The sequence below is a fragment of the Aotus nancymaae genome, unplaced genomic scaffold, assembly GCF_030222135.1.
Source record: "Aotus nancymaae isolate 86718 unplaced genomic scaffold, 86718_ANA_hifiasm-v0.15.2.pri h1tg000006l, whole genome shotgun sequence".
Classification (NCBI taxonomy): Eukaryota; Metazoa; Chordata; class Mammalia; order Primates; family Aotidae; genus Aotus; species Aotus nancymaae.
The window spans coordinates 342184-367844 of NW_026988417.1; the positions used below are offsets into that span (position 1 = coordinate 342184).

At 44.7% G+C, this 25661-nt stretch overlaps 1 protein-coding gene across 5 annotated transcripts in view; it reads right to left on the reverse strand.

Annotated features, from left to right (window-relative positions):
- The window catches only part of LOC105732210 (zinc finger protein 141), a 56237-nt gene that overhangs the window by 17856 nt on the left and 12720 nt on the right, over positions 1–25661 (reverse strand). For 2 of the 5 annotated variants that reach the window (XM_064365034.1, XM_064365031.1), the window contains exons 2-6: positions 25391–25419; positions 23796–23923; positions 23255–23374; positions 6664–6790; positions 6125–6220 (exon numbers count right to left, since the gene is read on the reverse strand). In XM_064365034.1, coding sequence (XP_064221104.1) covers positions 6125–6220; positions 6664–6790; positions 23255–23311 — 280 coding nt within the window. In that variant the 5' untranslated portion in view covers positions 23312–23374; positions 23796–23923; positions 25391–25419. Of the gene's footprint in view, positions 1–6124; positions 6221–6663; positions 6791–19977; positions 20167–23254; positions 23375–23795; positions 25420–25661 lie in introns of those variants that run through there. The other 3 variants (XM_064365030.1, XM_021667292.2, XM_064365039.1) reach the window with 2 other exon arrangements.

Genomic DNA, 25661 nt, shown 5'->3' on the forward strand with positions numbered 1-25661 from the left:
TTGCCAGTATTTATTTGATGGTGGATCTTGACATAGCAACCAATTATTGAGAAAATTTCTAATGTTTAGAAAAATGTAAAGCAAAACCACAATGAGGTATTATTGTGCATGACTTAGGATGGCCAATATTAAACAAACAAAAAATAACAAATATTGTCAAGAATGTAAAGGAAATGGCCAGGTGCGGTGGCTCACGCCTGTAATCCCAGCTCTTAGGGAGACAGAGGCAGAGGACAGCTTGAGCCCAGGCATTTGAAACCTGCCTGGGCAGGTTTCTCCACAAAAAGGAAAAAAAAAAAGGAATGTAAATGAATTGAAACCCTTTTGCACTGTTGGTGGAAAAAAAGTGATGCAGCCACATGAAAAATGCAAGTTCCTCCAAAAATAAGAAATGAATATATATGACCCAATAATTCCACTTCTGGGCATCTATTCAAAGTATGCAAAGTATGTATACCTGAAAGAAATATTCACACATCCATGTTTACTGCAGCAATATTCACTTTATTATTCTCGCATTGCTATAAATAAATACCTGAGACTGGATTATTTATTTTAAAAAGAGGTTTAATTGGCTCGTGGTTTTGCAGGCTATACAGGAAGCACAGCGGCTTCTGCTTCTGGGGAGGCCTCAAAAAGCTTCCAATCATGGCACAAAGCAAACGGGGAGTGAGTCATCTCACATAGTGGGAGCAGGAGCAAGACAGAGTGACAGAGAAGGTGCCACATGCTTTTAAAAAATAAGGTCTCAGGAGAAGTCACTCACTATGGTAAAGACAGTACCAAAGGGGCTGCTGCTAAACTATTCATGAGATGCCAACCCTGTGATCCAGTCACTTCCCACCAGGCCCCACCTCCAACACTAGGGATGGCAATTGGACATGAGATTTGAATGGGGACATAATCCAAACCATATCATTTATAAAACTGAAAAAGTAAAAAAATTCAAACAACCGTCTTTTAAAATAATTCATTCATTGATGTGGCTCGTACATGCAACGAAATATTCTTTAGCTTCACATGAAAATATTTCGTCAGATGCTACAATAAGGATAAAATCTTAAAGCCACTATCTTAAGTGAAATAAGACACTAACAAAGTGACAGTGCATGATTCTACTTTTATACAGTATTTTAAGTAGTAAGCATATAGAAAACAGAAGTAGAAAGGTGCTTGCCTGTGGTTAGCACTGTGAAACCTCAGTGGAGCCAGACATCAACAAGGGTTATTTGGAATAAGAAGGCCCTCACTCAGGTGGCCAACGCAAGAGCCCACATGGCTACAGACAAGGAAATGGCGCACCAAGCTTGGTATCACTAAGAATTCTGAAGCAGTTCTGCAACCTTTTACAAACTCCTCTCCCAGCTATCGCACACAAGTGGTCCTTCCCATCAAGAAACCTGCAGGAAGATACACTCAGCCATGGCCCTGGAGGCAGGCCTGCGGATCTGGGCCTCAGCTGTGGTCCCTGAAGCAGCCCTGTGACTCAGTTCTAGCCCTCACAGCCACAGTACATGGCCAGTTGTACACAATCAGGGACCCAGAGAGAGACCTGTGAAAACTGTTTCCCGGTAGTCAACAGAAGCCAAACCCATTCATACACCTGGTATCTGGCCCATCATATGCAGACAAACTTCAAAACCCTAGCCTACTGCCTGCCATATAGATTAATATCCTCAAGGAAATTTAATCTTTCCAGGGCCCAGAAAGAATCCATGACTGTCCAAATCTCTGGTAATAGAACCATCAAAGGCAGACCCCACAGCAGACCCAGCAGCACCCTTGTGACCCAACTAGAACCCTTCTCTGTAACCCCAGAGGTAATATCATCAGCCTGGGGACTCAACCAAAGGAGATGTTTACTTGCCAAAAATAGTTTATAGAAACTATAAGAGTTGTCAAATGCACAAACACAGGGCTGCTTCAAAGACCACAGCCGAGGCCAAGATCTGCAGGCCTGCCCCCAGGGCCACAGCGTCTATCGTAACATATTACTGGAAATGTGCATCAGAATAATGAGATCATGAAGAGGAGAATAAAGCTCTCCACCTTGGAAATGGAAAAAATGTTACTGTTTGTGAATACTATAATCATGCATATATATAAAACCCTAGAGTAAACCCAGAAAAATTGATTGAACTAATAAGTGTATTCATTAAAGTATCAAGATACATAATCAAAATATAGATGGCTGTTGGGATTTTTTTTTGAGACAGGGTCTCACTCTATTGCCCAGGCTTATCTCAAACTCTGTACTCAAGTGATATAACTGTCTTGGCCTCTTAAAGTGCTGGGATCACAGAAATGAGCCACTGCACCCGGCACCACATACAAATATTTCTTGCATTTCCACAGAATAAAAACAAACTTTCCAAAAAAAGAAACTGTTTCCACTTGCAATAGTATAAAAATAAGAAAGTTAATCAAAATAAATTTAACAGATGACATAAAAAATATATAGTATTATACACTAAATACAGTAAGAGACTAATGACAGAAATTGAAGTAGACACAAATAAATGGAAACATATTCCATCAGGATAACTAACATTGTCAAAGAATATTATCCAAAGTGATCTACAAATTCAATGTGATCCCTATCAAAATTTTATTGGCATTTTTCACAATAATGGAAAACACAACTGTAAAATTTAAGCAACCTTAAACGACCTTAAATAACCTGAGCAATCTTGAGAAAGAACAAAGCTAGCGGGCATTGTACTTTCTTTCTTTCTTTTTTTCTTTTTGAGATGGAGTCGGGCTCTGTTGCCAAGGATGGAGTGAAGTGGCACAATCTAGGTTCACTGCAACCTTTGCCTCTTGTGTTCAAGACATTCTCCTGCCTCAGATTTCAGAGTAGCTGAGATTACAAATACCCACTACCACACCTAGCTAATTTTTGTATATTTTTAGTAGAGACAGGGTTTCACCATATTGGCCAGGCTAGTCTTGAACTCCTGATCTCAAGTGATCCACCCACCTCGGCCTCCCAAAGTGCTGGTATTACAGGCGTGAGCCGTCTTGCCTGGCAGGCATCATGCTTTCTAATTCAAAACTTTCAAAACAAAAGACTTAAATACAAGACATAAAATCTTAAAACTCATGAAGAAAACATATGGAAAACCCTTGGTCATATTGGTCTCAGCAATAACTTTTTTGAAGTGACATCAACAGCACAGCAACAAAATAAAATAGAAACAAGTGAGACTGCATCAAAGTAAACAGCTTCTACAAAGAAAAAAACAAAAAAAAAAACCCCAAAATTTTGCTCCCCTTCCCCCGTCCCCTCCTCCTCTTTAACAAAATTAAAATTAAAATTAAAAAAGCAAAAAATTTAAAAACCCTACAAAACAGAGAAGTATTTGCAAGCCGTATCTCTGATAAGTCAATATCCAAAATGCGTAAGAAATTTCTGCAATTCAAAGCAAAACAATAATGATAACATATTCAAAAATAGGTAAAAGGTTAGATTTTTTTTTTCTCAAAGAAGAAATACATTGAAGGGAAATCTTGTACGCTGCTGGTGAGATGTAAATTGATAAAGTCATCATAAAAATACAGTAAAAAGGGGCCGGGCGCGGTGGTTCACGCCTGTAATCCCAGCACTTTGGGAGGCCGAGGCAGGTGGATCATGAGGTCAAGAGATCGAGACCATCCTGGTCAACATGGTGAAATCCCGTCTCTACTAAAAATACAAAAAATTAGCTGGGCATGGTGGCGCGTGCCTGTAATCCCAGCTACTCAGGAGGCTGAGGCAGGAGAATTGCCTGAACCCAGGAGGCGGAGGTTGCGGTGAGCTGAGATCATGCCGTTGCACTCCAGCCTGGGTAACAAGAGCGAAACTCCGTCTCCAAAAAAAAAAAAATACAGTAAAAAATAAAACTAGAACCATCATATAATCCAGCAATACCATTTCTGGGCATAGTACCAAAGGAAATATCTATCTTAGCATCTAGAAGAAATATCTTCCTCCCCATGTTTACTGTAGTACTGTTTACAATAGCCAATACATGGTGTGTGTACATATACATACACAGGATACTATTCAACCATAAGAGGAGAGGAAATCTAGCCATTTACAACGTGGATAGACCTGGAGGACATTATACTAAATGAAATAAGCCAAGCACAGAAAGACAAAGAAACTGAATCTTCTTTCTTAGATAGGAAATCTAAAAGTGTAAACTCACAGAAGCAGACAGCAGAATGGTAGTTGTTAGTGCCTGAGGTTGGGAATATGAGACGTTGTTCAAGAGTACAAATTTTTAGCTGTAAGTTGCGTAAATCTGAGAAATCTAATGTACATCAGCATTAGATTACCAAAATAGCATTTAAATTTGCTACAACAGGAGGCCTTAAGTATTCTTACTACCAAACAAAATGGTTATCTATGTGAGGTAATAGATTTATGAACTTGACTATATTTGGTTTCTGAATATATATGCACATCAAATCATTACACTGTATACATTAAATACATGGTTATATAATTTTTATCAGAAAAATCCATGTCACACAAACAGATGTACAGTACGTCCTCACTCGATGTTCAAAATAGGTTCTTGAAAACTGCATCTTTAAATGAAACAATGCTGCTATATACCATTCAAACATAACTCATGTTTGTATCAATTAAAGTCTGATAAAATTAGTTTTCTTAAACAATATGTTGCTTCCCTTAGCTTCCAGAACTTACTGACAATGTTAAGTGAGAATTTACTATGCACTTATATAACTTACATAGGTGTGGGTGTGAGACACATATTTTTATGTAGATACAGATACATCTCAATGACAGAATCTCAGTAGACTTCCTACTAAAACAAAATGATAAGATAATAGTTATTAAGAAATAAGGTAACAATGGAGAGCTTGATATATACTTAGCAATGTTCTACGCTGGTTAATGATATAGTGCATTTAAGAAATATAGAAGGTGAGCAGCTACTTTAATCCAGTGGTGTCCAACTCTTTGAATGCAAGGACGTTTTTGCTTTCGTGTGGAGGGTATCACAAAAACTTTTCACAAACCTTTGTTTTCTTAAGCTCATCAGCTATCATTAGTGTTAGTGTATTTTATGTGTGGCCCAACACAATTCTTCCAGGGTAGCCCAGGGAAGACCATTCTTCTTCCAGTGTGGCCCATGTTGGAAACCCATGCTTTAAACTCTATTATAATTTCCATAATTTGCACATATAGTTTAAACTACAAACCTGTTTATACTAAAACAATAATATTTTGAAGTAAATTAACATTTGATGTTTTCATATTTAGGAAAATGCTTACTGTTCTGATAAAATTGCTGAGTAAGAATTTTTGTAGAATTACATTTGCAACCTCTATAGGATTAAAAATCTCTAAGCAGAAAAGACACAACATCTGTCCTTGGTATTCCTGGGATTTCTGTACCAAATCCCAGTATGTCCATTACTCACCTTACACATTCTAGACATGATACAAAGACAGTATGTGAAGAAAATCCATTACCATAGAGCGCCTCAATAGCACAAATATTCCAATGTCTCCAAAAGCAATGGAACAGCAGTCAGACCATGCAGCCCCTTAGAAGTGATCAAGTGGACACTGTCTTTCCCTGTAAACTTAAAGGGAGACACTGAAGAAAAAAAGAGAATGCTTAGGTGACTTAACAGCATCGGACAGAATATGACCCTATTTGTGAACATGAGGAAAAAAATGCAGCTTTTTCAGAAATTATATTCATTGGAGCAGAGCTTCCCAAACTACTGTTTCTTTTTTTTTTGAGATGGAGTGTCCCACTGTTGGCAGGCTGGAGTACAGTGGCAAGATCTCGGCTCACTGCAACCTGTGCCTCCCAGGTTTAAGTGATTCTCCTGCCTCAGCCTCCCAAGTAGCTGGAACTACAGGCACGCGCCACCACACCCAGCTAATTTTTGTATTTTCAGTGGAGACGGGGTCTCACCATGTTGGCCAGGATGGTTTTGATCTTTTGACCTCGTGATCTGCCCACCTCAGCCTCCCAAAGTGCTGGGATTACAGGCATGAGCCACCGTACCTGACCCCAAACTACATTTTAAGGCCTGGCTTCCTTCTTGACCTTTAGTCCCCTTGCCTATGTCCTTTCCTTCATTCACTCTCACCTACCTGGTGGTCTGGCTACTGTCTTATGCATCTTCACATTGTAGGGCTCCCTTCTTTGCTCCAGACTGGTGACCAGCTCTGGGTTAGAGATAGCAACACCTGTTTTATTTGTAAAAAAAAAAAAAAGAAAAAAAAAAAAAGACTATTGACAGGGATTCTGCAATTACCAACCTAGTACTATGCTAAGCAGGATAGAGAAATTATGGAAGATTCTAGAAAATTAATCCAAAAATTGTTTCCTGACAGAATCTTTAGAATATTTAATTATTTTAAATCTGTGGGTTCTAAGTTCCACTACCCAGTACTACTGAATCAAAAATAACTTAAAATACCATACAAATTGTATCTCAAGACGTGGGGTATGATACTGCATGTCACTGAATTTCTAGAATTACCACTGACCTAGAGTGAAGGACACAAATTAGCTCAAGAAAACAGAAGATTTATGTAAAGACAAAACAAAAAAGTTCCCAAGAGACATTCTACAAAGGAGCAAAATACAGCGGAGAGAATTAGGAATTGTGTATTAAAGTCATCCTCACCCAGGGAGACCAGGTTTCTGTAGTTCTCCAACATCACATCTCTATATAAATTCTGCTGGGCAGGGTCCAGACATTTCCACTCTTCCGGAGAGAATTCTATGGTCACATCCCTGAATGTTAACAGTTTCTGAAAATACATATGTATCAAGTTACAGAGTTCTTAATTTGACTACAGGTAAAATGAGTTAAGAGAACTAGTTCTGACATGTGATTGACTGGGATTATCTGATAAAACAACTTTCAACACAGTAATGTTCTCTAAAGTATTCTATTCTGTAACTGCGGAAAAAGGAGGGCAAGCAACAATTTCTTTCGCTGCAATAAAGAAAATGGGCTCAACAGCACCAAGATGGCCAATTAGGAGCAGCTCAGGATTGCAGCTCCCAGCGAAAGCGCAGAGGGTGAGTGGACGCCACATTTCCAGACGGATTTTTATTGCCCACAGACCAGGAGATTCCCAGGCAGAGGAGTCCCAACGGTCGCCAGCAGTGCTGTTTAGGCCGGTGCGGCTGTTTCGGCTGGTGCCCTGGTGCCACGGTTCTCTATACAAAATACACGGGTCCAGGCACCGTTTTAACTGGCAATTGGAGCTCAGGGAATACAGAGTCGCCCATTCAACTGATAGAAAAGGGGACTGAAACAGGGAGCCAGGCCAGGAGATTCCCGGGCAAAAAAGTGCCACGAATCTAAGCACGGCTGTTTCAGCCGGTACTGTGGGTCGCCGCACAGGAAATCACACAGATCCCGGAGCCTTTTCAACAGGCGACTGGAACACCTGGGAGACAAAAAAAAAAAAAAAAGCTCTGAGGCAGGGAGCCAGGTGATGAGGCTCCGTTGGTCCCACCTCCACAAAAAACAGCAATCTGAAATGCTCTGGATTGAGAGTTTCACAGGAAGCACAGCTGAACCCAGGATGGTCCAGCTCTGTGGAGGAGAGGCGTCCACCATTACCAAGGCATTCCACCACTAAGGAGGTAGTCCGTCATTGCTGAGGCAGCCCGAGAGTCCGCCATTACAGAGGTGGGCCGCCATTGCCGAGGCAGTTCTAACTACACCTGTATAAACAGGACTGCAGGGAAGTCCACACGGCAGCTGGGCGGAGCCCACAGCAGCTCAGCAAAGCCTCTGCAGGCAGACAGTGACTAGGCTGCCTCCTCGCTGGGCAGGGCAGCCCTGATAAAAGGCAGCAGCACAGCAGAAACTCATAAATAAAGCCCTAACTACCCGGGACAGAGCACCTAGGGAAAAAAAAAGTGGGTTTATGAGTTCTGCTGCAGCAGACATAAACGTACCTGTCCAGCAACTCTGAATGAACAGAGCTCACAGCTCAGCATGTGAGCTCCTATAAAGGACAGACTGTATCCTCAAGCAGCTCCCTGACCCCGTATATCCAAGGAGTCACCTCATAAATGAGAGCTCAGACTGACATCAGGCAGGTATCCTTCAGGGACAAAGATAGCAGAAGAAACTGGCAGCAACCCTTCCTGTTCTGCGGGGCCTGACAAGTAGAAGGAAAACTAAGAAACAGAAAGAAATAACTTCATCATCAACAAACTGGACATCCACTCAGACACTCAATCTGAAAGTCAACAACTTCAAAGACGACGGGGTGGATAAATACACAAAGATGGGAAGAAACCAGCACAAAAAGGATGAAAACACCCAAAATCAGAACACCTCTCCTCCTACAAGGGATTACAACTCCTCGACAGCAAGGGCACAAGGCTGGATGGAGAATGAAGTGTGATGAAGTGACAGAATCAGGCTTCAGAAGATGGGTAATAAGAAATTTCTGTGAGCTAAAAGAACATGCTCTAACTCAATGCAAAGAAACTAAGAACCTTGAAAAAAGATTTGACAAAATGCTAATGAGAATAAACAACTTAGAGAGGGATATAAGTGAACTGATGGAGCCGAAAAACAACACGAGAACTTCGCGAAGCATACACAAGTTTCAACAGCCAAACTGACCAAGCAGAAGAAAGGATATCAGAAGTCGAAGATCAACTCAATGAAATAAAATGAGAAGGCAAGATTAGAGAAAACAGGGTAAAAAGGAATGAAGAAAGTCTCCAAGAAATATGGAACTATGTGAAAAGACCTAATCTACATTTGATAGGTGAACCTAAATGTGATGGAGAGAATCGAGCCAACCTGGAAAATACTCTTCAGGGTATTACCAGGAAAACTTCCCCAACATAACAAGGCAGGCCAATATTCAAGTCCAGGAAATACAGAGAACACCACAAAGATATTCCTCAAGAAGAGCAACCGCAAGGCACATAATCGTCAGATTCACCAGGGTTGAAATGAAGGAGAAAATGCTAAGGGCAGCCAGACAGAAAGGTCGGGTTACCCACAAAGGGAAGCCCATCAGACTCACAGCAGATCTCTCAGCAGAAACCCTACAAGCCAGAAGAGAGTGGGGGCCAATATTCACCATCCTTAAAGAAAAGAACTTTCAATCCAGAATTTCATATCTAACCAAACTAAGCTTTGTAAGTGAAGGAAAAATAAAATCCTTTACAAACAAGCCATTACTCAGAGATTTCATCACCACCAGGCCTGCTTTACAAGAGCTCCTGAAAGAGGCACTAAACATAGAACGGAACAACCAGTACCAGCCACTCCAAAAACATACCAAACGGTAAACAGCATGGACGCAATGAAGAAACTGCATCAACTAATGGGCAAAACAGCCAGCTAGCATCAAAATGGCAGGATCAAATTCACACGTAACAATACCAACCCTAAATATAAATGGGCTCAATGCCCCAATCAAAAGACACAAACTGGCAAATTGGATAAAAAGACAAAACCCATCGGTGTGCTGTATCCAGGAAATCCACCTCACATGCAAGGATACACAAAGGCTCAAAATAAAGGGATGGAGGAAGATTCACCAAGCAAATGGAGAGCAAAAAAAAGCAGGAGTTGCAATTCTCATCTCTGATAAAATAGACTTTAAACCAACAAAGATCAAAAGAGACAAAGAAGGACATTACATAACGGTAAAAGGATCAACGCAACAAGAAGAGCTAACGATTCTAAATATATACACACCCAATACAGGAGCACCCAGATACATAAGGCAAGTTCTTAATGACTTACAAAGACACTTAGACTCCCAAACAATAATAGTGGGAGACTTTAACACCCCATTGTCAGTATTAGATCAACAAGACAGAAAATTAACAAGGATATCCAGGACTTGAACTCAGACCTGGACCAAGCAAACCTAATACACATTTACAGAACTCTCCACCCCAAATCCACAGAATATACATTCTTCTCAGCACCACATCACACCTACTCTAAAACTGACCACATAATTGGAAGTAAATCACTCCTCAGCAAATACAAAAGAACAGAAATCATAGCAAACAGTCTCTCAGACCACAGTGCAATCAAGTTAGAACTCAGAATTCAGAAACTAACTCAGAACCGCACAGCTTCATGGAAACTGAACAACTGGCTCTTGAATGTTGACTGGATAAACAATGAAATGAAGGCAGAAATAAAGATGATTTACAAGCCAACGAGAATGAAGACACAACATACCAGAATCTCTGGGACACATTTAAAGCAGTGTCTAGAGGAAAATATATAGCAATAAATGCCCACATGAGAAGCAAGGAAAGATCTAAAATCGACACCCTATCGTCAAAATTGAAAGAGCTACAGGAGCAAGATCAAAAAAACTCAAAACCTAGCAGAAGACAAGAAATAACTAAGATCAGAGTAGAACTGAAGGAGATAGAGACACAAAAAACCCTTTAAAAAAAAAAATCAATAAATCCAGGAGCTGGTTTTTCGAAAAGATCAACAAAATAGACAGATCACTGGCCAGATTAATAAAAAAGAAGAGAGAATAATGAAATAGATGCAATAAAAAACGATAAAGGGGATATCACCACAGATTCCACAGAAATTCAAACCATCATCAGAGATTATTACAAACATCTCAATGCACATAAACTAGTAAACCCGGAAGAAATGGATAAATTCCTGGACACTTGCACATGCCCAAAGCCTAAACTAGGAAGAAACCCTGAATAGACCAATAACAAGGTCTGAAGTTGAGGCAGCAATTAAGAGCCTACCACCCAAAAAAAGCCCAGGTCCGGATGGGTTCACAGCTGAATTCTACCAGACATACAAAGAGGAGCTGGTACCATTCCTTCTGAAACTATTCCAAACAATACAAAAAGAGGGAATCCTTCCCAAATCATTTTATGAGACCAACGTCATCCTCATACCAAAACCCGGCAGAGACTCAACAAGAAAAGAAAACTTCAGGCCAATATCCATGATGAACATAGATGCAAAAATCTTCAATAACATACTGGCAAACTAATTGCAACAGCACATCAAAAATCTTATCCACCATGACCAAGTAGGATTCATCCCGGGGATGCAAGGCTGGTTCAACATATGCAATTCTATAAACGTAATTCACCACGTAAACAGAACCAAAGACAAAAACCACATGATTATCTCAATTGATGCAGAGAAGGCCTTTTACAAAATTCAACAGCCCTTTATGATAAAAACACTCAATAAACTAGGTATTGACGGAACGTATCTCAAAATAATAAAAGCTATTTATGACAAACCGACAGCCAGTATCATACTGAATGGGCAACGACTGGAAATATTCCCTTTGAAATCTGGCACTAGACAAGGATGCCCTCTCTTACCACTCCTATTCAATATAGTATTGGTAGTTCTAGCCAGAGCAATCAGGCAAGAAAAAGAAATAAAGGGTATTCAAATAGGAAAGTAGGAAGTCAAATTGTCTCTATTGGCAGATGACATGATTGCATATCCAGAAGACCCCATCGTCTCAGCCCAAAATCTCCTGAAACTGATAAGCAACTTCAGCAAAGTCTCATGATAGAAAATCAATGTGCAAGAATCACAAGCATTCCTATACACCAATAACAGACTTAAAGAGAGCCACATCAAGAACGAACTGCCATTCACAATTGCTACAAAGAGAATAAAATACCTACGAATACAACTAAAAAAGGATGTAAAGGACCTCTTAAAGGAGAGCTACAAACCACTGCTCAATGAAATAAGAGAGGACACAAACAGATGGAGAAACATTCCATGTTCATGGTTAGGAAGAATTAATATCGTGAAAATGGCCATACTGCCCAAAGTAATTTACAGATTCAACACTATCCCCATCAAGCTACCAATGACCTTCTTCACAGAACTGGAAAAAAACACCTTAAACTTCATACGGAACCAAAAGAGAGCCCGCATAGCCAAGTCAATTCTAAGCAAAAAAAAAAAAAAAAACAAAGCAGGAGGCATCACACTCCCAAACTTCAAACTACACTACAAGGCTACAGTAATCAAAACAGCATGGTACTGGTACCAAAACAGAGATATAGACCAATGGAACAGAACAGAGGCCTCGGAGGCAACACCACAATCTACAACCATCCGATCTTTGACAAATCTGACAAAAACAAGCAATGGGGAAAGGATACCCTGTTTAATAAATGGTGTTGGGAAAACTGGCTAGCCATGTGCAGAAAGCAGAAACTGGACCCCTTCCTGACACCTTACACTAAAATTAACTCCAGATGGATTAAAGACTTAAACATAAGACCTAACACCATAAAAATCCTAGAAGAAAATCTAGGCAAAACCATTCAGGACATAGGCACAGGCAAGGACTTCACGACCAAAACACCAAAAGCATTGGCAACAAAAGCCAAAATAGACAAATGGGACCTAATCAAACTCCACAGCTTCTGCACAACAAAAGAAACAGTCATTAGAGTGAATTGGCAACCAACAGAATGGGAAAAAAGTTTTGCAATCTACCCATCAGATAAATGGCTGATATCCAGAATTTACAACGAACTAAAACAGATTTACAAGAAAAAAACAAACAAGCCCATTCAAAAGTGGGCAAAGGACATGAACAGACACTTTACAAAAGAAGAGATACGTGAGGCCAGCAAACATATGAAAAAACGCTTCTCATCACTGGTCATTAGAGAAACGCAAATCAAAACTACATTGAGATACCACCTCACACCAGTTAGAACGGCAATCCCATTAAAAAATATGGAGACAACAGATGCTGGAGAGGATGTGGAGAAATAGGAACACTTTTACACTGTTTGTGGGAGTGTAAATTGGTTCAACCATTGTGGAAGACAGTGTGGCGATTCCTCAAGGACCTAGAAATAGAAATTCCATTTGACCCAGCAATCCCATTACTGGGTATATATCCAAAGGATTATAAATCGTTCTACTATAAGGACACATGCACACGAATGTTCATTGCAGCACTGTTTACAACAGCAAAGACCTGGAACCAACCCAAATGCCCATCCATGATAGACTGGACAGAGAAAATGTGGCACATATACACCATGGAATACTATGCAGTCATCAAAAATGATGAGTTCGTGTCCTTTGTAAGGACATGGATTAACCTGGAAACCATCATTCTCAGCAAACTGACACAAGAACAGAAAATCAAACACTGCGTGTTCTCACTCAGGTGGGTGTTGAACAATGAGAACACATGGACACAGGGAGGGGAGCATCACACACTGGGGTCTGTCGGGGGGAAATAGGGGAGGGACAGTGGGTCATGGGTAGTTGGGGAGAGATAGCATAGGGAGAAATGCCAGATATAGGTGATGGGGGGGAAGGCCGCACATCATGCTGCCATGTGTGTATCTATGCAACAATCTTGCATGTTCGTCACATGTACCCGAAAACCTGAAATGCAATAAAAAAATAAAAATAATAATTTAAAAAAAAAAAAAAAAACAGAAAATGGGCTACACTGACATGCCCCTACCAAAACCAAGCTGAGTAGACCCTGTGACCTCCTGGAAAACAGGTTGAACTCAGCTCTCAGTAAAGTATCTGGAAGCCCTCATGCTTGACCCTGGTCTTGCTGTAGAATCATGTGAGGAACTGAATTTAAAAAACAGGGATGTTTTCACCCAGAATAAAAGACAGAATCTGTGAAGAGGGTACACCTGATGGTTTCTCTTCAAACTGTCCATGTGATCCTATTGGAAGACTGGGCTGAGAGACACTTAGTTAAGCATTGCCTCTCAAGCTTCAATGTACATATAAGTGATTTCATATTCTAGTCCTCAGTTTAAGTAACAAAATTCTGCAGGTTTGAAAAGGGTCCATGAATTAGCTTTTTATAGCAAGTCTCCTGTTAATGCTGACGCTCCTCCCCCTAGACCCATTATAGTACTGCTCAGCTAGAGAAAGCAGACACAGCACAGAGTCCCTTACCCCAAGACCCTTATTACAACACAAATACTTTTCATCCGAAGATAAGACCACCAATCATCATCTTGAAACATGGCATTCTCTGCAGCCCTTTAAAGGTTACAGAAGTTGGAAATGCGGCAATGTCTACGTCTGCATTTGAAAAACAATATGTGCACCTGCATTAATGCCATCTTTATGGGGCATGTAATACATGCTCAGACATATGTCACAGAGCACTATGCTGGAAAGCTCACATTATGTGTGTTAATTCTCATAACATCCTGGGAGGTGGATACTAAGTGTCCTATACTTCCCAGATTTAAATGCAGGGCCCAGAATTTCTATTTCCTTTCTTTTTCCCCTCATTGATTTTTTTTTTTAATGCATAGAATAATAGCTAGTAAATACAAGTGGATGGGAGAGAGACAGAAAGAAAGTGTTAAGTACAATTCAGAGGAATTTTTTATTCTTGTGTTTCTATTTACTTGGAGACTTGTAAGAAATAGCCACTGAAACTGCAGGGATGGAGAACAGCTTGCTGGATGGGATATCTCTAGAAACACTGGTTTTAAATTTATAGAAAAGATTTAAGGCCCCAAAGTATCTAGCTTTTCCCTACTTATTCGCTTTTGGGTTTTAGAAAATTGTGAGCACCAGCTCTGGAGAGGAGGTAAGAGTAGACACTCCAAACTCTGATCTCTTCTAATCAGTTCTGTGAGAGATTTCAGTGTGGGGTGAGACCTGGACAAGGATCAGAAGAGGCTGGATCTGGGCAGGGATGGGACAGAAAGTGGGCCCTATGCCCTCTGCGGTCTATGCTACTAAGTACTTTCACTTTTGTCTTTTCTTTCCTTTTTTTTTTTTTTTTTTTTTTAATGAATGAGAGGTTCTCATATTGCCCAGGTTGGCCTTGAACGCATAGCCTCGCCTCCTCAAGCGCCAGGACAACTGGCTGGAGCCACCACGGCTCCCAGTTTTGTCTTTTCTAAGCCTGACCAAGGGAAATTTGATTCCCAGAGTTTGTGAAATTTTAATCTATTTTAACCACTTCCCTGTCTCTTTTGTAACATACAATAACAAGGAATTTAACCAAAACCCTCATGTTTCTCTAGAGCAATTATATTAGAAGTTATTTATTCTTAGCAAGGTAAACACAATAAAAATAATTACAAATTCTCTTCTGTCAATGAATAGCCATTCACATGGTGGCATCAAAACTCACAAAACAGGCTGGGCACAGAGGCTCACACCTGTAATCCCAGCACTTTGGGAGGCCCAGGCAGGCAGATCACAAGACCAGGAGTTCAAGACCAGCCTGGCCAATATGGTGAAACCCTGTCTCTACTAAAAATACAAAAAAAATTAGCCAATGTTGTTGCAGCCACCTGTAGTCCCAACTACTCAAGAGGCTGGAGAATCAATTGAACTCGGGAGGTGGAGATGGCAGCCACTGCACTCCAGCCTAGGTGACAGAGCGAGACTCCGTCTCAAAAAACAAACAAACAAAAAAACCAACTCACAAAACAATAAAGGGGAAGTAGCCCAAATGAAGCTTAAGTCTCCTGTTTAGCTTCCGTCTTTGTACTGAACACATGATGGTGAATTCAACCATTTGTTCATGTGCTCTAGACTGCAAGTTCCTTGAGGGTAGAGACCATGACTGCTTCATGTCTTTTTCTAATGACTACATGAAATATAAGCAATTAGCTTATTGATCACTTTGAGTCTCCAGATATCCTTATTTTTCACCAAAGAACCAGAAAACTAGGGCAACTCTTATCTGGGTACAAATTAAGGAGATTAGTTTTGTGAGGGGAGGAACAAATCCTGGATGAATCACTTTTTTTCCTCAGAATTGGGAGAATTAGACCTTGTGGTCAGACTGACCCTAGTCTGCAAAGGACATCCTCACATACCTCAAATACTCACAGATGCTGGTGAGAGTATCCCCAGTGACCCTGGGCTGACAGGCAGGAGAGACTAAGGCTGACCTTGTGGGGTCTAAACAGAAAATGGAACAGCTCTGGTGGAGCTGCAGATCCTGGATCCAGATGTGATTGCCCCTGTCCCTGATCAGCTACTAGGGAGGACAAAAGTACTCTACTCAAGCAACACAGTTTACAGGGAGGCATAGTTGTGATTATGATTCCGGATATTTTGTAGCCCTGACCTCCCACTGCTAAGGTGCTTGTTTACACTTACAGATTCTGCCATAGGATTCTATTTATACCAGAAGCCTTGCACACAGCTATAGCAGGTCACAGGACAAGATCTGGAAAACTCAAAGGGCTCCACTATGAAAATGGGGCTTAAGATGTCTATGTTGACCTCTCGTGATGCAGAAAATGCCTTCTGTTAGTTTTCTGTATGTCTTTTATTCAAAGTCTGGCCCAGTCTTGGGAATCCTAGGCAGAGGTCAGTTTTTTATGTGCAGATTCTAGATGAGATCGATGCGCTTCTGCATTCTTAGGGGTTACAGCAAGCAGAGTAAAACCAAAGGACAGATCCTCTCATGGAGGCTCCTTCAACACATTCTAAAGAATATTTTGACCTAAAAGGAAAAAGCTGGGATAAACGCAATATAGAGTTTATTTGGGCCAAAGCTTGAAGACTGCAACCCTGGAGTATAAAGCTGCCCTGAATATACACTCCAATTAGAAGCAGTTACAAGTTTTGTTGTTGTTGTTGTTGTTTTGTTGTTTGAGATGGAGTCTGTTGGCCAGGCTAGAGTGCAGTGGTGCAATCTTGACTCACTGCAACCTCCACCACCCGGGTTCAAGCAATTCTCCTGTCTCAGCCCTTAGAGTAACTGGGACTACAGGCATGTTCCACCATGCTCAGCTAATTTTTTGTATTTTTAGTAGAGACGGGTTTTACCATGTAAGCCAGGATGCTCTTGATCTCCTGACCTCGTGATCCGCGCACCTCGGCTTCCCAAAGTGTTGGGATTACAGGCACAAATATATTTTTAAAGGCAAAAGAAAGGCAGAGGGAACTGAAAGAAAGCTGTCAGAAAATCTTACTGGTTTATAAAATTAACATAGGTTAGCAACTGGCTATATACGTTGTTAAGCAATAAGGTGTGGGTTGTAGTGTCCAGTGTGGCATTATTAGGTTAATTTATATCCACTTGTGGCAATAGCAAGCAATTTCAAAAGACAAATAGTTCAAAGAGGGGAACACTAGGACTGTGGTCTCATTTTAACACATCCCTGGGTCTTATAATTAAAAGATCTTGTATTTCTCAGATAAAAGTTCTGTTCTTTTCTCAAATCCCAGGACATAAATCCAGAATTTGGAACTGCACATTTAAGACTTGGAGGGCTGGTGAGCTATGCAACTTTGTGGGCATTTGGGCAAAGGGAGGAGGGAGTTGAAGTTCTCAGGTTTAATTAATGTACATGTGTGATCCTGGTTGGGTTTATGGGCCCCATGATCTCTGAATCAGTGTCAGATCTGAAGATGCCTGGGGCACTGAAGGAGGTGGAATAACACTAATTGCAGTTCTAAAAAGTAATTTTTGTAGAAATCTAGTCTAACTGCTCTAAAAGGGACTGCAGATCCCAAATAGACCATTTTGTTTGCAGCTTTGGAAAGCACTGTGTTGCACAATTGTGGGTTGTGACTAGAATCCTGAGAAAGATAGTTTTCCTCTAAAGTGAAGCCTGGTGGGTACTTTGTATATAGCATCTGCTAATTCTGGGCAGTGTGTGGAAAATATAACTAAAAGCAAAATCATCTCTGAACTCTCCACAATAACAGAACAGCAAGAAAATGTGTTGTTATATAATTAAACAAAATGTGATGGGCATGTATTACAGCAATCTACTAAGATTGTAAACAGAAAGTCACCATAATTAGCTCTCAAGCAGACGACTTGACAGCACCATTTGTCACACACAGTTTATAATAATGTCACCTAATTTGGGAGGTCATCTGGGTTTCCTAATTGGTAATATTCAAATGGAAAATAAACTTCCCACAGCTTCATAACAGGAGGTAGATTTGAAATGTGACGTCAGGTACCTGCTGAAGGCAGTCTCCTATTCTCCTACAGAAACTGTGGAATAAGGTGTACATTCTTGCTATTTACATTTCTTTTTTCTTTTTCTTTGAGAGGGAGTTTCGCTCTTGTTACCCAGGTTGGGGTGCAATGGCGCGACCTAGGCTCACGGCAACCTCTGCCTCCCGAGTAGCTGGGACTACAGGCGCGCGCCACCATGCCCAGCTTATTTTTTAGTAGAGACGGGGTTTCACCATGTTGATCAGGATGGTCTCGATTTCTTGACCTCGTGATTCACTCGCCTCGGCCTCCCAAAGTGCTGGGATTACAGGCGTGAGCCACCGCTAGGGCCCGCTAGTTACATTTCAAAGCCATAGTTTCCATGTCCTAGATAAAGACAATTTTGAGTCAAAAAAGACAAATGACCTAGTTAATAGATAAAAATAATTTACATGTTTCAAAGAAGCGTAGAAAACATTGAAATAAAAAAGTTTTCTAACTAAATGCTTTAAGAAAAGGCAGAAGAACAAAAATTCTTCACTCATTCTAAAGAGAAAGCATTAAGCCTCTTCTTTCTAATTTGTGTTTGCTCCTACAACAGCCAGGCCTAAAGGCACGGTCTTGAACTCACTAACTTCTTAATTCTAGTAGCACATGAGGGAAGGACCTGGGTACACTGTATGCACAGGGAAGACGATTCGTGAGGAAAGGAAAAAGCAGACGAGAGAAAGGAGCTATCAAGAGCCTTGGATGGGGGTAGAGCAGGACTGACTAAAGCACTGGTTTGTGACACAGGTACAGGCCCAGGGAGGGCTATGCTCTGACTGATTTCTGTGTCCATAAAGGCAGAAGACATTAGGATCAGGTGGTCCAGAAGCCTGGGTGGGTAAAGGAAACAGGCTCCTGCTACAGATCCAGTGTATGGGGTTAAGATGAGCCAGGAAACTTCTGGGCACAGCGCGTGTTTTTGGCAGAAAATTCTAAGTGCAAAGCTGCCATGGGCACAATTCCTGAGGGTAGAACCCTGTCCTGGGGAGAGCGTGGCCGTGCAAATTCCCAGCGGGCGCGCTCAGGAGTGGGTTAGCATTGGGTGGGGGCTGGCAGCAGGGTGCAGGGAAGGGAGGATTCTCAGAACTCCTTTCCTCTAGGTTTCCAGATCCCTCTCTACCCTGGAGGAGACCTGGAAGAACAGGACAGCGCATGTGCAGAACCCGGCCGGGTCTCCCGCGGACACCCGGCATCTCCCTCCAGCCCAGACTCAGCCACGTCTGTCTTCTGACAGAAAACGTGCTCAACACCAGTCAATGCTCCACCCCAACGGGACGTCCAGCAACTCACTAACGACACCACCGAGTCGGCGCCGACCCCACGAGCTCAGCGCTCTCCCCGCAGCCGCCCCCGCAGACGCCGGTCCCCGCCTCTGGACACGCGTCTCCACGTCTGAACGCCCGCTACAGACCAAGGGCGCCCACGGCCTCCTCGGGGTCAGTCCTGCGGCAGAACTACTCGGAGCTCAGCCAAGCGCCGGGCGCGCCCACGCCGGTGTGTTCGAAGACGCCCCTCAGGAGCAGCCGCGCGGAGGAGACGCGCAGGGCGGCGGGGGCGGCGGGGGCGGCGGGGCGGGCGCTTCGCTTCCTCACGCGCCTCACAAAAGCCTTTCCTTCAAGACCCGCCGGCAGCCCCCGAACCGCGAGCCACGGCCGGGGCCGCCCCGTTCACGAGTCCCCGTTTGCTCACAGGAACGCCACGTTTCCGGGGAGCCTCCATCTGACTCCGAACAGGGTCAAGTCGGGACGGCGTCTTCCCGCTCAGCTGCTCCTCACCTCACGGCCCGGGGAAGCTGCGGGGCCGCGGGCTGGGCCAGAGCCGCCGTGCGGGGACCGACGGGAGCCCGGGTCCCTCGCCGGAGGGGACTGAGGACCGACGGCTGAGCGGCGGCAGCGGGGACTCGGCTCGCAGACGCGGTCCCGCCGCCGCCATTTCCCGCCGGTTCCGATGAGGCCTCCCCAGTGTCGGGACGCCCAACCCCGCACACTCACCATTTCTGGGCTTCGGGGTGTCCCGGAGTCTCAGCTACGAATCATCCGATACCCGCAGGACACAGAGCGACGGAGGCCGAGGCTGTGGCGGAATCACCCGGGCCTCCCTGAGAGGGTGGAAGCAAGGGGGTGACGCCCTAACCCGCGCCCTGGCAGGAGCCAGAGGCAAAGGCCGCGCCAGATCGCGGAAGCCGCCGTCTGCTCTCCGGCTGCGCGCCTCATTGGGCAGTTCCTGCTCCAGCGCCCTGATTGGATAGGACCCAATCCCCGCCCTCAGGCCTTGAGTGACAGAAGTTGCAGCCATACACTCCATTGAATGTGGTGAGAGTCACAGGCTGGGGCCTTCAGGCAGTTTCAGGCAGGGCTTTCTGTGCTTGGCCAGGCACAGCGCACGGGTCATTGTTTCAACCTTGTAGTGTGTAAGGTGATGTCCATTTAGAAATTATATACGCACGCACGCACACAGACATACACGCGCGCGCACACACAGTCACAGTCACACAGTGACACACACCCACAGTGACACAGTGACACACAATGTCACACATAGCCACACGCACACAGTCACACACACATAGTCATACAGTCACACACAAGGTGACAGTCACAGAATCACACAGTCACAGTAACAGTGATATGCAGTGACACACACGGAGTCACACACAGAATCTCACAGTCAGAGACACACACACGGAGTCACACACAGAATCACACACACACAGTCATACAGTCACACACAAGGTGACAGTCACAATCACACAGTCACACAGAGTAACACACACAGTGATATGCAGTGACACACGGAGTCACACACGGAGTCAGAGTAACACAGACATAGTGATATACAGTGAAACACACCGAGTCACACACACGGAGTCAGAGTAACACAGACATAGTGATATGCAGTGACACACACCGAGTCACACACACGGAGTCAGAGTAACACAGACATAGTGATATGCAGTGACATACACCGAGTCACACACACGGAGTCACACAGAGGAACACAGACATAGTGATATACAGTGACACACACGGAGTCACACACACGGAGTCAGAGTAACACAGACATAGTGATATGCAGTGACACACACGGAGTCACACACACGGAGTCACACAGAGTAACACAGGCATAGTGATATGCAGTGACACACACGGAGTCACACAGAGTAACACAGACATAGTGATATACAGTGACACACACGGAGTCAGACACATATACAGTGACACACGGAGTCACATACACAAAATCACAGTCACACAGACACACACACGGAGTCACACACAGAATCACACACAGTCACACACAGAGTAACACACACACAGTGATATGCAGTGACACACACACACACAATCTCACGCACACACAGCCCGCCCTTCCTCCAGGCTCACGAATCACCTCTCCACGAACCCCGCCTCGGGACGCAGCCCGCATGCCGGCCTCAGTCCGTCCTCACACAGCGAGCGGGGCGCGCAGCCCTCCCTGACGCGGGAGCAGCAGGTTCGGGGAGTCGGTCGCGCGTCCCCAGCGCCCTGCGGGCCTCGCACCGGCTGGGCCAGTAACCTCGGGCGAGGAACGCTTCGGGACGGGTCGCCGTTGCGGAGGACGCCCTCCTCGCCAGGAAGCGGGGTCCCGGGGTCCCGGGGTCCCGGGGGGCCGGTCTCTGCCCGCTGTGAACAACAGCTCAGTGGTGTCCACGCAGCGGGCAGCAGATGCGCAGGAAGGGACCGTCCCGTCTTTGGCCTCGGCTTCGTGTCCGTGAAACGGGGGTGAGGGGGGCCTCGGTCGGGCCTCGGAGCGCGGCTGGCGGGGCGATGTGCGCTGAGAGCGCGTCTCCGTCCTCAGGCCCACCCTGCAGCCGCAGCCCCGCCGCCCCCAACCCCGGCCGCGCGGCCCCGGTCCCCCCGGCCCCACCGCGCGGTCGCTTTGAGGTCGGCCGGGGTCCGCCCGGCGGTGCCGAGGACGCGGACCCCGGAGGGGTGGGAGTGGGCGCCCCGAGCCCAGTCCCCGCCCGGACCCGGCCGCCGTCGGCCAAACCAGGGCGGGGGCGGACACCGTGGGCGTCCAGGGCGAAGCCGGGCCCGCGCCCCCGGGCGACCCCCTGAGCCGCAGAGCCCCGCGGGGTGGAGCCGGCTCAGGGCCCTGGGCTCCGGGCGCGGGCGGCTGCGTCTCGGGTGGGCCAGGGCCCAGGACGCGCCCGGGAGTCCGACCTCGTGGCGCTGCACGGTGGGGAGCGGGGCTGGGGACAGTGCCAGGGCTGCCCCGACGCCAGCGCCCCTGCAGGTCCCAGGGGCCGCCTGCGGAGAGGCCGGACAGGTGCATTAAGCGATCAGAAAAGTCACTGGCCGGCTGCTGATGAGCAGAACGCTTGGCGGCAAGCTGTGCTCACGCAGTGCTTGGACAGCATTCAGTAGTCTCACACTTGTCTGCTCGGGCAGATAGATGCTCATATGCTTACGCAGAACGGATATCGCGATGGTGGAGGGTCAGTGGATGCTACGAGTAAAAGTTACAGAGTCACGAGTTACTTCAAACAAGCAGTGCTCGTGAAGGAGCTCCTTCTGCAAGTTGGCCGGGCTTGACGTATAGTCATTCCACGTCTTTGATTCACATGGATAAGAAACCTGGTAACATTTCCATGTCTCCAACCTCAATCCCCAAGGCAGCCTCTAAAGAAGGAGATGAAAAGGACTGGGTGTATTGGTCCATTTTCATGCTCGTGATAAAGACATGCCTGAGACTGGGTGATTTAAAAGAAAAAGAGGTTTAACGGACTCACCTTCCACGTGGCTGGGAAGGCCTCTCAATCACGTGGGAAGGTGAAAGGCACATCTTACATGGTGGCAGACAAGATGGACTGAGAGAACCAAGCAGTTTCCCCTTATAAAACCATCAGATCTCATGAGACTTATTCACTACCAGGAGAACAATATTGGGGAAACTGCCCCCATGATCTCCCACAGAGTCCCTCTCACAATGTGTGGGAATTATGTGTTATAAGTCAAGATGAGATTTGGGTGGGAACACGCCAAAGCATAGAACTGGGCATCAAAGTTATGCTTAAAACAGGTGATCCTGGACATACAACAAGGATCTCTAGGCCACAGATCGAACAGGATGTTAGTCCTTTCTTTGCAAATGAAATTTGACAGAAGAATTAGACCATCTACTAAAAGCAGATGTCTGCACTTGTCCCCACGGTGGTATGTGCTGCTGCTGCTGAATCTCTCCTCAGGAATAGAGACTAATGGCATGGAATCAGACAGGGCAGATTACCTCAGACACCACAAGGGCTTTTCCAAGAATGTAGAGTTGCTCAAAGTTATGATGCATCCAGATCCAGAGAGAAGACCTTCAGCAATCGCCCTGGTAAAGATTCAGTGTTGCTGCCTGCTTCTGGAAAGAGTAGAGAACAGTTATGTATAGAATTGAATGTTGAAAAGTCTAAAAATACACTTTTACCTAAAGAACTCATGAAAGCACAGATAGCAAAGGCTGCTGCTGAGGAAGGAGCACTCTTCACTGACCAGACGCCACCAGGCCCACCACCCAGAGGAACACAACATCCTGACATATTGAAAACAAAATGAAGTGCCGTGTCAGCCTTCCAGTTTGCAAAACTACTCGTTTTCCACTGAACCCACCCCCCCAAAAAAAACACTGTGGCAAAAGCAAGCTAGGTTGAAATCACTACTAGAATCCAATTTGCAATTACGCTATCTGTGTCGCTAGTTCTACTGATTAGGACTTTTATTTGTGAATTACATTTGAAAGCTGTATTTTGACCATAGCTTCTTCAGGTTTTGTGTAGTCTTACCAATCTGTCTTCTATAAAATGCCAGTCACTGGATGTTACGGCAGCCTTTCCAAAATCACCCGCTGTGGTGCTGTGCTGCTCTCAGTGTGCTGCTGCACTGTAATGAAGGAATCTTTTTCTGTAGTGACCTGGGGAAGAGTATTCACGGTCTTCGTGACAAACATATTCTCCTCTCAATAAGGGAAATGCTAAAACCACTCATTACTACTCAGCCTTCAATGTTTCTGTGTGTCAAATTTATATATATATTTTTGATATGAATCATACTTGTATATTCAATTGAGAGCACTTTGTAGGCATTGCATGAGACGAGATGATAATTCTGTGTAAGCACTGCCTTGTGAATTTGCTATTTAGTTTTGTCTTTGCTTTAAACTTGCCAGCAGAGCTCACACACAGAAGCTTGTTCTGCAGTTATGCAGGACTGCAGTGTGGCTAAGTACACAGCCTCTGGGTTCACATCCCAGCTGCTCTGCTATTTCCAGCTGTGTGATCAGGGACAAGTTACAACATCTGTGCTCAGTGTCCTCTGTAAAGTGAAGATAGCAGTACCTGCCTCATGGAGTCCCTTAAGTGAGTTAGTAGTGTAAGAGTTTAGAATGGTGGCATGCACAGTCACCATCAGTATAGTCTATTCTGCCTGAACCCCAGATGGGCACATGTCCTTGAAAAGTCTAAAATTCAGGACTCTGACATGCCAGCCTGTGACCTCCTGGGATCCTCTAGCAGCATTCTAACATCTCTTGGCTGCAGAATTGTATGCTACTTCCCAGGGCTGTAAGGTGTATCTGTATTAATAGTGTAATAATATGGCCACCTGTCTACCTGGTTCATCCCTATAGTAGGCAAATAAAGTGATGTCAAATCCTTGGCTGAGGCCCAGACCTGGTAACCTTCCCTTCTCTCTTTCCTGCGTACTCTCTCATTCAGATTCATGCATCCCCTGCAGGACTGCTTAGCCCGCAGGGAAGGCAGAAGGGTCAGGAGAGGTGGGTGGGTGGGTGCACCTGTCCACTGAACTGTGCTGCCTCTTGCCATGCTGAACCTGTGGGCCCAGGCACTGGGTCTGGACCTGAGGGGGTCTTGTTCTCCCTTTTTAAGCCTCGATTGGCAGCAATTGCAGAGCTTCATCCCTCCCCGTGAGCCTGTCTGGGTGTTTATGCTGGATGGCATGCACCCCCCACCCCCGCCAGGAATACATGGTCTATGTGCTGGCCAGGCAGCTGTGGCAGATGAGAAGAGGTTCAACAGCGACTTTATCAGGCTGCTGTGCTCTTTTTCTGCTGCCTCTTGGCATGTTTCTCATGAGCCATGATCAGCATCAGGTCTGTCACCTTCTGCAGCTATGTCATGTTGACTGGGGACAGTGTCTGAAGCATGTGCCACTGCAACCCCACGGCAGGTGCTGGAGGGGCTGGGTGGGGTTAGGAGGGCTGAAGACTATGCCTCTATTTCATGCATCAACTTTTCATCCTTCAATCATCTCCTCAATTTCATTTTGGCTCTCTGTTTACTTCTTTCTGCTCTCCTGAGCATCCATCCATGTATCCACCCTTTCATCCACCCATCCATTCATCTATTCATCCATCACTTACCCACAGGGTTGATCAGAAGCCCCTAGGATCTGGAGCCATGAACCAAACACCACGGAGGAGACACAAGAAAACACAACATATTATCCATGTGCTTAAACTAAGTCAGCGAGTGCTTTCGACCTGCCAGGCACCCTGCATTTACAGTGCTGTTCTGCCCTTATCCTGAGTGCTTAAACTAAGTCAGCGAGTACTTTCGACCTGCCAGGCACCCTGCATTTACAGTGCTGTTCTGCCCTTATCCTGAGTGCTTAAACTAAGTCAGCGAGTGCTT